The 17,184-nt window shown below is 41.9% G+C and overlaps 1 protein-coding gene across 1 annotated transcript; it reads right to left on the reverse strand.

Annotated features, from left to right (window-relative positions):
- Nucleotides 1-373: 373 nt before the first annotated feature.
- On the reverse strand, nt 374-15,061 carry LOC115824180 (antigen WC1.1-like). Its single transcript, XM_030788284.1, has 6 exons — nt 15,016-15,061; nt 14,497-14,811; nt 13,942-14,244; nt 11,784-11,882; nt 10,802-10,867; nt 374-477 (listed from the first exon to the last, which is right to left on the reverse strand). Exons 1-6 carry the CDS (start codon nt 15,059-15,061, stop codon nt 374-376), a joined length of 933 nt encoding a protein of 310 aa, XP_030644144.1.
- Between the last annotated feature and the right edge of the window lie 2,123 nt (nt 15,062-17,184).

Below are 17,184 nucleotides of genomic sequence, written 5' to 3' on the forward strand. Positions count from 1 at the left end.
AGGTCTATCTATCACAAAGTATTGTTTTGTCTGCTTGATACACAATTTCTGACACCATTAGGGCTGAAAAAAAAAAGATAAATGGACAAAAAAAAGAGTGGGACATTAACACCTGAGTGGTGCAGTGGTTAATACCGCTGTACACCAACACTGAGGTTGAGGGTTCAAATCCCAGAATTACAACTGACTTCCCAGCAGAAAGCATCATTTTATCTGTCTGTGGGATTTTTGATACCAGTAAGACTGAAAAAAAAGATAAATGGACAAAAAAAAGAGTATACTATTGACACCTGGGTGGTGCAGTGGTTAATGCCACTGTACTCCATCACTGAGGTTGTGGGTTCAAACCTCAGCGTTACCACTGGGTCAGGTGTCACAACAGGAAGGGCTTCATGGAATCACTGATTCCATGTGTCCGTTGGGTGGCCAGCTGCAGGAGGAGCTCCCACACAGATGCCTGTATGCTGGCCACCTGTTCTGGACACATGAGCATTAAGGACTGTTAAAAATCTCCAATGTAGCCACTTCAACTGAAATGGCTACATTGGGGACTCAATGCACACACTGCGTTGAGTCCTCTTAGAAAACTATCACTTACAGTACACAAGACATCTTGACTCACAAGCTGTAGTAGACACTTTATTGCATTTCTTACATGTTTGACATGACCTCTTCAAACAAAATAAGACAGTCTTTCTTTTTTACCAACAGTAACACTACAGTACCACTACACTACCACAACAGCAGCACTGATCACAAAAACATGGAAAAGGTAAACAGTCTAAAGACCAGTGTCTGTGCTGTAGTACAGGAAGAACCTAGAGGGGTCAAAATATCAATAGTTATCGCAGGAAAACGTTTAGAAATTAAAAAAAGGGGGAGGAAATTACATGAGGGCTAAAGAATAGAGCTAACTGACAGATCTGAGAAGGAAAAAAAAATTCTGGGATTTGTTTTAAAATGCAGTATTGTCCGTGTAGTTTAATGTATTTAATGACCGTACACTTTCTTCGGGTGGAAAATGACTGCTGAAGTCCTGTTTTGTTTGTTGTGGGCATGTAAAGCTGAGGAAGATGAGGAAACCTGACAACTTTAAGAGGGCCAAGATACATCACCATGCTCCCCAGGTTTCTTCTTTTTACATCCACAATACTATTCCTCTCTGTCTGTCATACACTGGACCCCAATGCCTCACCACCACAGGGAATATGGAGGAGAGGAAAGGATTGGGGAAGGAGAGAAGAGAGCAGGAACGGCTTGGACACAGACAGGAGGACTCACTGGGGACGCCGCAATGACATTTCAGGAGTTCTTGGGGTCAGAGGTGTCTTCTCTCGGGTTGTTTGGGGGGGTTCTCCAGAACATGCAGTGGAACCAGCTGGATCTTGCTCATGTTCTAGATGTGAACAGAAAGAAGAGGGAGGGTGGAGTCAGCTCACACACACAGCCAACCAATAAGGACACTGTATACAAAGCAAAGCTAATCTAAAGTCAGTTCTTTAACCTCCTCTAAGAAGACAGGCAGGAGGACACAGCACAACTTTACACTTAGTCTAGAAACTTCTACTAATGCATCTCCTACCAGTGCGTGTCTCTATGTTCAAATGACTGTTGAATGGCTTCACATGCGTGTGTATTTTAGAGCATCTTTCTGTGTGATATGTCATGGTGTTTCTGTAGGGTGTATGTCAGACATTTATTATTTACCCTATGGCCGAGAAAGAGGTTCATGTATGAGAGGAGTCAGCAATACAGTATTCCCTTTAACTTAACATGTCAATTATAAGAAACAATACTAGGATCAGACCAACCTCAATTACAGACTCTTCCCACTGGACAAGATAAACTGAACATTCTTCCCAAACACTATGGTTGCACAGGAAGCGCTTCAGGATATTCCCAATGCATCATTTTGTTGTGTGTGTTGATATCCAGAGGAGAGATATTTTAAGAGGAAAACAATCCAATATCATTGTGGCGTCTTTGTGAAGAGAGCGCTCCCGTCCAGGAGCATCTTCAGCTGCGTCATGTTGGCTCCATCTCTAACTGGCTCTCTCTGTTTCTAAAGGGAGAGCAGAGTCAAACAACAACAACTAATCATAAACCTCATTTTACCTTACACAAAGGGCAGTTCAAAGCACTGTGCAATAAAACAAAACCAGAAAAAAATAAGAGCAGCAAAAAAAAAAAAAAAAAAGAAAAACAAAACGAATCACACTGTTTTTTTATTGGGAGTTTTAAATGTTGTGCAGGCTGCTTTATCAAAAGACTGTACCAGGGAATTAGTATCAGCTATACCTACAGCACTAAAGGGCTTCGGTATAGAGTCCCACAGTGGGAACATGTCTGCCTGGAAGGAATGCTGGACCTGAAATGATGAAACGTTGAGGCCTTGGTTTCCATAACATATTTCAGTATTTGGTTAACCTGCCTGGCCAGCATGCTTATTAATGTGTCTTGAACGCAGGAAGGGGGTCTAACAGGAATATCATGAGGTACAGTTCTATTTCCATAAAAAATATCAAAACAGTACAGAAGTGTTGTATATAGCTAATCAGTGGCAGGAGTAGATAATGAATGGGTTAAACGTATGTAAAATTCTGAATTTTAAAGTTTTTTTTTTTTTAATTGTGAAGGGTAAGTGACGTTACTTGACTGATGCTGTGGCATCCTATTCTACTGTAAGTGCCCTGATCCACTCAGAGGACCTCAGCTGTGGGAGAGTAATTGGGGACTGTTCTAGACTGGTAAACATGATTGACATTTGAGGTGGGGTGTTGGTCAGAGCACTGAGTCAGAAAGTGTCAGATCCTCTCAAGCTGTATTTACTGAAGACCACAGCAGACACAAGGCACTGGGCTGGTTATACTGGGAGGAGATGTGGGTAGGTATGTGTGGTCCATAAATAATAAATATGTATAAATAGCCTTATAAATCTGCTGATTCAAATGGTCAACACAACAGAATCAGCTTAAACAGGTTAGCCAGTTTACACTCTAAAGCAGGGGTGGGCAAATCCAGTCCTGGAGGGCCAGTGTCCTGCCGGTTTTCGTTTTCACCTCTTAGCTACCTGTTGATTTTCAACTTGAAAACAGGTGTGCATGCTCCTCAGCCAATCAGAGACTGTATTTAGTTGGTTGACAAGAAAAAACAGCAGGACCATGGCCCTCCAGGACTGGCTTTGCCCACCCCTGCTCTAAAGGGAGCTCCTAAAACAAATGAACTCTGTCAACAGGCTATGGCACTGACGAAATGAATACTGCAGTGTATACAGCAACATGCCATTACTGGGAAACTGAGAAACTCTGCACATCAAAATATCGATTACAGTAAACAACAATAACCTTACAGAGGCCAAGGGCAATGTACACAAACCAGTGCACAAAGCAATGCGAACAGAACAGTCATTCAGACACAAACTTGAGATGTGGGCTAATCAGGCTGTTATCAGGGCTCATCATACACAGGTAAATCAGATGGATATTACAAGTTTAACATGAACATTGTTCATTCAATGTAAACCTGAAACTTAGTTTGGTGGAAGGTTGACGGTAATTCATCCACTATTCTCCCACATTTTACATTTCACTGTTACAGTTCTTCTGACTAAATGTTGCGTCCCATAATGCTCTGCGACCTCCTGCTCCTACGTCATTCACCGTTCAACCAGTCCGCCTTCCAGACGGGCCAATTGCAATTACTTACAGTTTAAAATACAGCAGAAAGAACAGTAGAACTTTCACTTGTGTGGCCCCGCCCCAAAGGGGCTTCACCTGGGCCACAGGGTACAACCAGACTACGCCACTCCAATTTATAGGGTAGGACATCCCGACACCAGTATGGACCATGTGCTCAGGCTATCCAACTGAATGGATGCAGAAGAGGCTGTATTACCAGCAACAGCAATTTTATTGCAAAGCTTCTCTTTTGTCAGAGGTAGAATATGATGGGTAGGGTAACACTGCAACAGAACAGGGGCAGCTTCAAAAAGAAGAGAAAATGAAAAAGTTACAATGCAACAAAACACATACATCAAACCACAACCAAAGATAAGGGCACTGGCGATCGCCTAAACCCCCCAGTACAATGTGGAACCTGGAATACCACAAGGGTAAGGTACATTTCAGCTGACCGACCAACCAACCATGACAGTATGTGCATGCAATTGTAACATTCAAACCCTCAAGATCAAAGTGAACCAAAGGAGATGTTGTTTTCAATCTTACACCAGCCAAAAAGTGTGTACACTGCAACTGGGGGGGGGGGGGGTGTAGCCTCAAATCTACTCATACAAAGGTGCGGTGTGTGTGTGGCCTGCTTGTCATGTCAGGGGGGAGGGCACACTGGAGTGCCATAAAAACCCACAACAAAACCACCAAGGGAAACAAACATACAATAGTAAACAAAAACAAAAATGATCACATCTAAAAGGAAATACAAAAGAATAGCAGCAGATCTGATAGACAATCGTGGGAAAAACAGTGGTCAGTGTGTCGCACCAACCACCAGTTGCACTCTGCAACAGAGAAAAGATTTTAGTACTCCATCATATCCTCATAGTAGAAGTTTTACTAAATACTAAAACAATGTTTTAACAATTACTCTTTAAAACGCAAACAATTAAACAGTACTGCACCGATTCAAAAAGGAATGCAACACTAAATTTAGTTTAACAAAAGAGAATGAACCCATTTACTATTATAGGATACTTACCTCAGCACTGACGAACTACAAGCTGGCAGTGAAGGAGAACAAAGGTGGCGCGGAGAAACCTTCGCACCACACTACGGCAGAGAGTAGTCAGGGGTTACAGCTACCGATGTTTGAGCGGGACTGTGAGTGCGCGCCGTGAGGCTGCACGCCTTAACTGGATGACTTGGACCTGCCGTCCACGAATACAGAACACAAACGAATCCATACAATGAGTACCATTCATTTTTAATATTAGAGAAAAAGACGTGGGAAAAGCACTACGTCTAAAGCAAACAAATCGCTCTCAACATCGGCAGCCGCCAAACAATAAAGCTGTATTAAGGCAGTACATACCAGTGCCACTGCGTCAAGTCACAGCGAATTTTTACTAAAACAGTACTGGTTCGGCCACTCAGACAAAATCGCTGTAACAAAATATTTAACTTGAAATGGGGCATAAGTAAAGCAATGCTATGCGTCCCACAATTCACAGTAAAGGATAAAATTCAAACCTACCAGTTCTTTTGTTCTACCAGCGACGGACAACCATGAGCGCGCCAAACAATTTGGGGAATACCTTTGTTCTACCGAGAGGAAGTTGCACACCAATTAACTAAAACCACACCCCTAGGTGAGTGTGAACACCTGTGTTGTATACCAACGCGGCCACACTTGATTGAAGGATGAAAAACAAAAACTGTTTGTGAAACTAATGTCCCAAAACAATGAAAAGTAATCCAGGGGGGTATTTCAGAAAGCAGGTTTAGTGAAAACTCAAGAGTTAGTTAACTTAAATTAGTAAACCTCCTAAGAGAAGAGACCTATGGCTTTGTTTTGCAAGGAGAATGGAGCCACAAGACTCTTCTATTAGGAGCTTTACTACTTACTCAGAGTTAACTAACTCTGAGTTTTCAGTAAACCTGCTTTCTGAAATACCCCCCTGGTCATAGTAGCGTGTCCTGAATTTCCAGCGATAGCGAAACAAGTGGCCCTTCATTAAACGTTAGCTGAAAATGTATGCTCAGTGTGGGCGTCAAAGGCGGGGTGGGGGCATTCGAGTGCAATGCTCATTAAACGAGTTATCGTGCCCCCCTCGCAAGCCAGACCTTTGGCGCCAAACCTTGCGTTAATAAAAGTGATTTTTGTTCATGTTGCTGATGTCTCACCTTCCTTTGGATTGTGAACGTGAAGTACAAAAAATTATTTAAAGTGCAGTAAACTCTACCAGCCGTCGAACTATCGTTGTGTGAGCCAGAAACCATCGCGGGACACTTGAATTAATTAATACGCGTATGATTCACATTCAACAAACGCCTTTTAAAACCCATATTTAAACACTTTTTATAAATAACATTCATTCATTGTCTACTCCTGCCATTCATGAGCCATATACAACGCTTTATACAACCTTTCCTGGGGTAATAGAACCTTAAACAAAAAGATGTGGAGACGATACGTACCCCCTCCTCCGACTAAAGATGGTCGTTAAAAAGAACGGAAATTGGGGTCACCCTTCCGATACCGCATGGCAACCCGATACTCCGATAGTCCCCGTCGCTTGGCTAAACTACAGAAATGATCGAACACAAACACACCATACAAATGCACTGACAGTGAGGGAGTGATATTAAGCAGAACACAAATAATACATACATCAATACGTGCGTACGTACACATAAGTACGTAAGTACGTACGTGCATACACACTGTCACCTCTATATGACCCCAGGTTCCCTAAACATTTGCGATGTCAACAGTCAACAGTACAATCTAGTGTAAAACATTACTCTGCTACGTAAGCAGAATGGATGTGTTTGGCCACTACTGTGTTTGGGCGTGTGTGTTTTGGGTGGGTGAGTTTGACCACTAATATTCAGTATTGAATATTGCTCAGTATTCCTAATAAACTGAATAGCAGAGTTTGTACATTTGAACTCTGTGGTTAAAGTGAATTCTGACAATGGTGAATCACACATTTATTTACGATTGTACACAGATTTACGTAATAGCTGTGACAAGCTGGTGGTCAAGCTTGTCTAAGATGCTCCACTTATTTCGACCTGTGTATTCTCAGCTGGACCCACAAGAGACCAGTAGCAGACTAGCTTTGTAAGCTAAAAAAAAAAACTAGACTAGGTATCACAGCAGGGGAGTGAGATCTATATGAAGCATTTAAAATAACGGATAGGAATGTGTACAGATACATACAGAATGTTTTGTCGTGGCCTCTTTGACTTGCTCCTCAGCATCTTCAGCTCAGTTGATGGTTTTTTCAGCTCTTTTTGAGTACCTGTCAATTGTCTTCTGTTTGATTCCCAAAACTCCGTCAATTCACATAGATTTCAGGGTTACACAACACAACACACAACACACAGCATGACACATACACTCTGGAAAACAGCTGGTTAAATCGACACACCTCCAATCTCTAGTGTAATTTAACATGTTTCACTTCTTACCACTAGATGGAGCTAAAAGAATACAATACCACAATGTTGAGTGAAGAATACAGATGACTGACCCTGCGAGAACTCTCCTTAGTAAGAGATACATAGCATGGAATCCTCGTGCAGTTTGGGCATGTACGACACATACATTTTATACTCGAACTTTGAAATTCAAAAGTTTGACTGTTCAACACATATTACTTATTGGAATTATTGGGAGAGAATAAAATAAGATTTTACAACCAGTTAGACTTTCAGGACCATTGATCTCTTACATCTCAGATAAACGGGACCACTCCTCAAACCGACACCTCCTGTTATTGAACACACGCACTGCTAATGATGAATTACGACCAAATGGTCTCACAGTTTCGGGTGAAATAGAGAGAAGTAGGAGCAAGTGTGTTAAAGTGTTTCAGAGGCTTCTGGACTAATAAGGAGATCCACATTAAAAAGCTTTATTGAATTGCACTTACATCGTTAACTGTGTTATGCAGCAGCAGCAGCAAAAAGTCTTAAAATTAAAAAAAACAAACAAACAAAAAAAAATCATAGGTATTGTAGACAGTGCAACATGTGTGACAAACAATCGCCAGCATCAAAATGAAAGGCATGAGCAGGTATTACTAAACCTGTTTTACAAGAGTAGACATTCAAAAAATATGTATAAATTGTGCAAACATAGCAAATACAAACTGCAGCATCAATGGCAAAAGCTATGAATATACTTTTGTTAACAGAAAGCATTATTTTTTTTTTATCTTTGTTCTGTCATACTATATCCCTGAGCTAATTTTAGATCAAATACATTTTGGAGGTAAACGCTGAAATGGTTTTGAATGTGAGATCAGAAGGAAAAAAGATGCTGAAATACTAAAGCCATCTGTTCACACTGAACATTCATATTCCATACTCAACTCCTTTATTCCCTTCTGTCCATCCTCACTTCATTAAGGTTGGAATGCTCCTCTTTACAACACTGAGGTCTAAAGAGCAGAGCTACATACAAGTACAAAGTTCAGAGTCCTAGACTGACCTATCAGACACTGGATAAATCTGTGTGTGAAACGTTTACTGTTGACTGCAGGGACATGGGAATATGATTGACTATTTGTCTCATGTGAAAAGAAAACACAGTTTGAAATGATGCACATGGGCAGGAGGTGGAACTTCCATCTTCGTTACTGTGCTCATCTTCCAGAGAGAATCTTTACCCCCACATCATCATATTCCATCTCTAATGGAGCAAGAGAAAAATGACGTAACATTTCAGCTGTATGTATAGAGTCTTTTACACATTAGACATTGTGTGTTTGTCATTTGACTGGACTGGAAGCCATCAAATCGTACTCACCCAGTCTATCCACTCAAACACACTTCTCAGGCCGTACAGATTTCTAATTCTCTGTAATGTAGTTTTTCTATGAACACAGCATCAAGTGAGAGTTTACAAAGCATTGCTCTGATACTCACCTGCTAAACTGCCTTGAGTAGTGTCCACATCATCATAATCCTCTGGTGGGTCTTTCACAGCTGTCTCTGAAACAATAATCAACACAGTCATCACTAACACCCCAAACTTACATCAAAAACACACTGAACATGGTTCAAAGTCCTTGCATTTCTCTTGTGGGCCACATTTTTGTTAAGCTGTGAATTTCTACAAATCTGATTGTACAGCACTGTCAAATTAAAATTTACATAAAAGATGAGTCATTATTTAATGTTATTTAACAGCAAACTGTTAAACATGTGTATTCTACTATGCACCAGCTCTGCTATTCCAAACACTGGAGTAATTTTGTCCATTGCTAGTGTGGTCATGCGATGTATTTTCAGTGTGAGTGACTAAGGAGACTGCGACCGTATCATACAAGTCATAACTCACCAATCAAACAGCCTGGATCCTGCCCTGATGTGATGACATCATCAAAGAGCTCCAATGAGACGTTTGTTCCAGTCAGCTCTAAACCAATCAGAGAGATACATTATTTTAAATAGTGTCTGCATTAGGAACATTGTGTGATATGGAAATATAACATTTAATATGAACATCTAGAGAAATTACCCATCACACTTCCAGACTTCCTCCCTACAGTGATGACATCATCATAGCGCTCTGGTGGAGCCTCTGTCACATTTTCCTCTGCATCAAAATACACAAACAAATTCCCCTCCATTCACAGCAGACACTGAACAGTAATGTAATTTAAAAGTGCATGTGTTTGTATTAAGAAAACATAATTAATCTAAAGACAGAGACACACCCATCACACTGTCTGGGTTCTGTCCTGAAGTGATGACATCATCGTAGCTCTCTGGAGAGTCAAGTGTCAGCATCTGTTCTGAACCATATAAAAGCAGAGAGACTATTGAATACTGACTCAAAACCACATATGAACAACATTGTGTCTCATCTCGTTAAACAAAAAGGGGACGAGATTATGTGATCCATATACAACCATCTACATCCACCCACTCACCTGTCAGGTCACTGGTAGTTTTCACATCACCATAACACTCAACTTTTTCCTCTCTCAAAGACTCTGCGGGAACAGTTAAAAAAAAAACCCTATACGTACTGTCAAAGACACTTCTAGTGTAACACTTTCTGACACAGTCACATTGAATAGATCACCAGACATCTTAAAAGCAACACGTGAAAAACTTTCCTCCACACATAATTTTAACACTTTATTTCGTTTCTTACACTTTTAACTCTGTCGCTCCACAGGAAGATCCTGGCTGAGCGCTGTACACTCCTCACGCGGCTGCGTAAGAGTACCAGTCAGTCTCAAAGGGGTTTTTTTGTCTTTATGTGTCTAACAGATTAATGGACTAATCATACTCTTGTTCCGTCAAACGGCGGTCTGTTAGTTCTGTAATGACCTGGCGTGCAAGACGCATTTGCTACCTCCTCACCGATTATTTTCTACCACCTCGACACCTGTCACACCAAACGATGTATCTATAGCGCCCGTTCTGCCGGTCGATCTCCCGAGTTCTTGCGTTTCTTTCAAGTTGACGATATTTGATCTAGCCAGCTTGGTGTGATGACAACGCTTCAATCAACGTGCTGCGGTGAAGTCAAACTCGGCTTCCGTCACTTTTCGAGCCGCTCTTTGCTACAGTGTGACTGACTCGGGGTCAAACAGGCTGCACAAGCCAGGAGTGGAGACCGCATTTAGCTTTTTTAAACTCGTGGTTTCAATGCAATCAGCGGGCACGGATTCTTGTTCTGCTTCAAACGTTTTTGTGTCTTGTTTTAACCATACGATATACACAGTGTCTCATCTCCCTGGAGGTGGCATTCAACCTCCGCGCACGTGCATCTCTAGAGGCGCAAACGGAATAAAAAACTTCAACTCCTCAGATAACACGGACTTTCAGGATTTTCATTATTATTCACCGTTATTATTCACAAAACGGACTATAAAGAACAACCAGCGAATGACTCAGCTGGATTAGAGTTGTGTTGATCACACCGATTTTGGATTAACTGTCAGATGATCTATGGTAGAGATAATTGTGGCCTTCGTCGCTGATCTGAGATCAGTATATACTATTACATCTTTGATCGTATTAAAATTCAGGTTGGGAAAGCTGTTCCTAGATCTGTTTTAAGAGGCAGAGAGTAAATGGAGATGATGTAGCCGTCATACCTGGGAGGAGCTCTTCTTCCCCCACATCCTCATAGCCAGAATTCTGTCCCTCTGAGAGAGCACGACCTGTTAAAGGAGAGCGGTGCAATCGTCAGACGCGACATTAAAACACTCACACGCGTGCTCTCGTTCTCCCGCTCTCTCTCTGCCTCTCAGACATGCACTAGCCTATGTCCCTCTGCTTTACCCCCCCCCCCCCTCGTCTCACACACACACACACACACACACACACACACACACACGTGGGCACATACACACATCCGCTGCACCTGCCGTTACTCTCGTGGTTTTGGTGCTGAGCTCTCTGGCTTAATAGGAGTAAAACCGTTTGGCTCCAACGGCCTGACAGATTCTTAAAGTTATAGCACACCGGTGAAAATAACACCCACAGTAAAACGACCGTGAATTTACAAACTCCATCTTCGCTTCCATAAAAGATGTCTCTCTCTACGTTTTCTTTGCCATTCATATGCCCCAGTTTTTGAATACCGCCCCCCCCCCTCTCTCTCTCCCCGCGCTCCCTCTGTATAACGGTGTATCTATGTGTTTCAAAACATAGGCACTTGAATACCCTTCGACATCTTAAAGACAATACACAATGAAACGAAAAGATAATAATAAAAATAAATAAGCAAATAAGCAAATCAAGATATGAATAAAAACACAGCTAAACAACACAACTAAGTCTTAATTCCTTTAGGAAACACAAGCAATCTGTCCCATCCCCTAATTCTATTCCTCTCGCTCAAGTGCAATCTGTAACACTCAAAGCTAAACCAATTTTCACCTTTTCCTTACTTTAATGGAGGAAGATAGCATATGTTTGTAAACTCACATTAACAAACAAATGCAGAAACTCTGTTTCACTCTCCCATCTCTCTCTCCCATCTCTCTCTCTCTCTCTCTCTCTCTCTCTCTCTCTCACTCTCTCACTCTTGTTCTTCATAGTAGCAGCTGTGCATCCCTGTAAAGAGACTCTCACCTCTCTGAACAGTGTTACTGCTTCTCTTAGTGAGGAATCTGTGGTCAATCTCCTCATAGACGGCATCAGGCAGAGTCATGTGTTTCCTCTTAGACAGAGCTGTGTGGGAGAAGACACACACACACACACACACACACACACACATAGACACACAAACAGGGTCATATTTCGCATTCAAAGGAACTTTATTTCTGCAGTTTTTCCTCAGTGTTTCTCCTACCTCTCCTCAGAGCTCTGTTCTGGTAAAACAGCACAAGCAGAAACACCAGCAGTAGCAGGAGCAGTGCTCCTAGAACCAGGAACACCACTGAGGGAATGGACACACCAGTCTGTGACTGAGGCCGTGAAGGACTGGTCCGTCTGCTGGTGGTTACTGGAGACACACGGACAAAGAAATCAAATTCCAGGATATGATTTATAGTTATTGTAAACCATACACCAATACAAAAACACAAGTCAGATTAAATGAGACAAACAAACATGTAGGTAGTCATATTACCTAAAGATGCTGCAGAAGCAACTGATGACGTTATTCCCTCTAGAACAACACACACACACACATAAAAAGAGAGGGAGACAGAGAGAAATAGTGTGTTTATTTATCATATTGTGAGTGTAACAGGACATTTTGTCTTTAAATATTACAAGTCAGAAGCTGATAACTGTTTAAGGTTTGGGGCCCATAATGCTGATAATGTTTCATGAGAAGAAATGAGAAGATAAGAGTGTACCTGTGGAGGTTTGAGGATGAGCAGATGGATCTGTGAAAAGGTCAGAGTTCATTCATTCATCAGTGGTGGACCTGAACTTAACTCAGTGAATGTGATATCCACACATGGGAGATGTTTATTGCCATTTTAATGGATTAACAGTACAAATATATGACATTAATTATCAAATGATCACATGACAATCAGACCTAAATAATTATTTGAGGTATTTCAGTGACTGGGCCCTGTGCCAATTCTCTTCAATGCTCTGTTTCCTTGTGACCTTTCTCTCTTAAATGGCAGTTTTGATGAACACTCTAAAATCATTCATGTGATTTTTGTTCAGTATGACTTCAATACACTCAGTTCTGTTTGACACAAGGTTAAGGAGACATGTAAGAGTGTTGGGACAGGGCCCAGTCATTCAAATACTTCTGATAATTCTGTGACTCAGGTCTGATGACAGTAGCCATGGGAACCACTGTCTAACTCCTACCTGTACAGGTGACTCCTACGTCTTCCTTATGGGAGCAGTCAGTGTTGTTCTTCAGGGAGAGAGAGCAGTCAGACAGGTGGATCTCACTTCCTCTGCACTCCACCCTGCTCAGCCACACAGCTCCCTCTCCACGCCCAAAGGCAGCATTCCCATCAGCCCTCAGTGCCGGCCCACAGCCCAGCTGTCTGCACACCACCTGAGCATCTCTAATGTCCCAGTCATCATCACAGACTGAGCCCCAGGTACCGTCATGATAAACCTCCAGCCTCCCAGAGCACTGGCCCTCTCCCTCCATCAGTCTGAGGGGTAGATGGTCTAGATCACAAACCATGGTTTAAACTAAAACATCTAACTAGCATAATATTAAATGAGGGTCCCAGTTTTTAAAAAAAAATGTGTGCATGCTAAATGTTTTTGATTGGTAAATAGCTTTACTTATTTGAGCCATTTTAGGGACTGGTGAGATGAAATTTGTAAATTGAATCTTCTCTTTGACAAAATGAAAAAATACATCCAAAAATATGTTTAACAGAGTTTCAAATTTAAGACTGTGCTATTGTAGACCACTGACATACAAAGTTGACAAACATATGGGAGAGAAATATAATGTGAATGGGGGTTAGACATTGTCACCTGAACATGGTCTGTGATGTGGAGACGCTGCACATGGCAAAAGACTTCGGGCGACAGTTTTTTCCTCTGTGACTAAAGGAGAAATATGATGATTTTTAACTAATGGGTTATCGATTGTAGCTGTAATCACTTGTAACAGCACATTCTTTACCATTATCTTCATGCCACACAGTGAAATTATTTCATGATCTTCATCAGAGCTCAAACACAAACAATATTAGTAATGGAAACAGAACAACTGCATTGTAACTCAAAAAGCGTACTTCAGTAGTTAATCTTTCTTCCCCTGGGTTTGGTGAGAGAAGTGAAGGTAATTTACCTGAACAGGTGATTTTTGCCACTTCAAATGCATTACATTCATTCTGACCCCAGGGTGAAGACGGACAGTTCCATAGACTGATGTCGTGTTTGCGGCATTGTACACGGTCAAGCCAGTTTGGAGCTGAAGCCAGTCTTGGTGTGCTCCAGTCCACACTGCCACTCTTTCCACAGTTCAGCTCTTGACAGATTAAAGACACTGTGTCTGAGTCCATTTGGTTCATGCAGACATTACCCCAGGTTCCATTGTAAAAAACCTCCAGGTTCCCAGAGCAGCCTTCATTTAGTCTGATCTTTTTAAACTCTGAGGACAAAAACAGTATTTGAAGTCCACGTGGTTGAGTAACCTTGTCATGTGACTCCTAAAAAGTCTTTCACTCAAACAGGCAAAAATGGAAAAAAGGGGAAAAAGAATTTTAGGAAAATTTCATCAGTTTTCCTGTCATAACCAAGACTCAGCAATGTTTATAATAAAAAGATGCATTTATTCAAACCGATTACCTCAATCTCATACAGCTTGAGTGTGTGATATTGATGATGCATTTTAGCTGAATACCTGAACACAGCACTCCCACGTCCTCCTTGTGTCCACAGTCATGTCGGCCCCATCCCTCTGACGGACAGCTCCACAGGGACGTCTCATTCCCCAGGCAGTCCACCTTATCCAGCCAAATGGGTCCAGTTCCAGGACCAAACCAGGCTGGAACCGCCCCAATGAGGGCCTCTCCACACTGGAGCTGTCTGCACACCACCTGGGCATCCTTCATATCCCAGGAGTCATCACACACTGTTCCCCATGAGCCTTTGTGGAAAACCTCCAGACGCCCTGCACACTCACTCCCAGAACCCACCAGTCTGAGGGACCTGTGACCTGAATTAAAGCATGAGTAAGATATGGTCAACCTCTAAACTCAGGAATTCATTTACCAACTTTTAATAGAATATTGAATCACATGAGTTTAAACAACTGTCCAAAGGCATTGTGATTGGTCTGACAATAGAGGAGAATGCCTCTGTACTTGTGAAAATTAGAGGCCAGTTCAAATGACCAAACCTACAGTCATGTAATACTCACCAGAGCAGATGAGTGACAGCTGTGAACTGGAATTGCAGTTTGTCATTTGTGGTGAGCTGCAGTTTCCCAGATGAGTTTCAGGCCCAGAGCACTGGAAACCAGTCAGACACTCATCACTGTCCCCTGGACTAGACCCAGAGGAGCCACTGAAGCTCTACCACAGAGCCACAGTCCAGCTGTCTGCAGACCACAGAGGCTTCAGACAAACTCCAGGAGTCCAGGAGAACTCTCCTCCAGGCCTGATGGAAATAAACCTCCACCTCTCCCTCACACTCCCTCTCTCCAGTCAGCCGCACCCATCCAGCATCAGCAGACATAGAGGAACCTGAAGAAAAGAGTTCAATTTTACCAAAAGCATCCTCTGTATGAATCAGTTATTAAAGAATCAAAGTACCTGAATGATGATTATTCTGAGTTTCTGCAGCATTCAGTCATAAAGTGTATGTAACTGTGTCCCTCATATAAACTGACCAGAGCAGATGACTCCAGCACCCTGCCTATGAGAGCATGCAGCTCGACTCCATGAAGAGATGACACATGCTGAGAGGTGTGTCTCGTTGCCCTGGCAATCAAATACATCAGCCCGTACCGGGCCACTGCCCTCCCCAAACCAGTCCGCCCCGACTACAGCCACAGCACTCCCACAATTCAGCTGTCGACAGAGGACGTTGGAAGCTCTGATATCCCACGATGCATCGCAGACTGTTCCCCACTCACTGAGGTACTGCAGCTCCACTCGACCAGAGCAGGAGTCAGAGCTGTTCACCAGTCTGAAGTCTGTGTATCCTGTTTACACAAGACAAACAGTGTTGTTTACATGTTTACATGAAGCAGAAAGGGGCAGGGTAATTGACTTAACAGAGACTCACTCACAAAAGACAGGTCAATAATTTTTTAATTACCAGTGCATTTTATGCCCCCGTCATTGTCATGGGAACAGTTCTGTCTCTGTGAAGATGATGTTGGACAGAAGTAAATCTCAGATCCGTTGCCTCTACACTGAATCTCCTCTGACCACACCTCACCCTCCCCTTTACCAAAAGCAGCAGCTCCCAGCACCTCTACAGAACCCCACAGCCCAGCTCTCTACACACCACCTCTGCATCCTGCTGGTCAAAGGCAGCATCACACACCGTCATCCATTTATTTCCACGAAACAGCTCCACTCTCCCAGAGCACAGACTAGAACCACCAGCTAGTCTGGTCCCCTGACCTGTCAATTAAACAGTGGTTTATTTCACAAATGTGCTTTTATGAAAATATACATTTGAAAAAAAAAGAAAGAGACTTATATTTCTATTTTTTGAATAGAACATTAGATATGTTTTATGAGTGAAGATTTGACTAAATAAAATAAATAAAATACTGATTCTGAGGAAAGTGACATGTTCTGTTGGAGTATGTATTTTTCCTGTGAGATTTTTATTCTTTTCTTTTTGTCCATCAGTGACATTAAAATTATTCTGATTATACAGTAGTATAATCAGCAGTACTATACAGTTATAAAAATGAGCTACAGTAAAATCATTTAAATGAAACATTCAGTAGGATAAAAGGAGAAAGAGAGAGAGAATGAGGAGTGTGAAGTTCAGGAACAGAATAGACTATTGGAGAATGAAGTCTCAGAGATTTGGATCAGTGACGTAGACATTATGATTTGGACACAATAAATGACCAGTGTGTCTGAATGATTTAAAAACTAAAGCTCTGACATGTAAAGACAAATCTAAAAAATAAGTTGATTTACAGATAGACCTTTCAACAAATCAGCAGTAATAATCAGTACTATTGAATGAAAAACTGAATCTGAATTGTAAAAACAATATATTGTCTCTTTGCCTCAACATGGTCACTGCTCTTCTTATATATGTAAACACAACCTGATCTCCATCAAATAAAAACAGTCACCTCCACACAGGTAAAACTAACACCCCCTCCCCCCAACACAGATACACACACACATACGCACACATACATTCACACTCACAAACACTGAACACTGCAGTAGATTATTGTGATTACTGTGGTTTAGTAAAGCCTACCTGAACAGATGACTCCAGCATCATGCCTATGATCACAGTATGAAATTGCCTTTTCCTCTGACTGACAAGTCTTCAAGGCAGATTCAAACCCTCTACACTCTACTAACGCCATCACAATTGGTCCTGA

The sequence above is a fragment of the Chanos chanos genome, chromosome 11 (assembly GCF_902362185.1).
Source record: "Chanos chanos chromosome 11, fChaCha1.1, whole genome shotgun sequence".
Classification (NCBI taxonomy): domain Eukaryota; kingdom Metazoa; phylum Chordata; class Actinopteri; order Gonorynchiformes; family Chanidae; genus Chanos; species Chanos chanos.

What these genes read in the sequence shown, in the direction of transcription:
- LOC115824180 (XM_030788284.1), bottom strand. Translation starts at nt 15,061, where the DNA reads ATGACAAACTGCAATTCCAGTTCACAGCTGTCACTCATCTGCTCTG. An exon ending in GGCAAAAATCACCTGTTCAG is followed by an intron (nt 11,883 to 13,941) that starts GTAAATTACCTT and finishes TCTCCCACACAG; the next exon opens with CTCTGTCTAAGAGGAAACAC. An exon ending in CAGTAACACTGTTCAGAGAG is followed by an intron (nt 10,868 to 11,783) that starts GTGAGAGTCTCT and finishes CTCCTTTAACAG; the next exon opens with GTCGTGCTCTCTCAGAGGGA.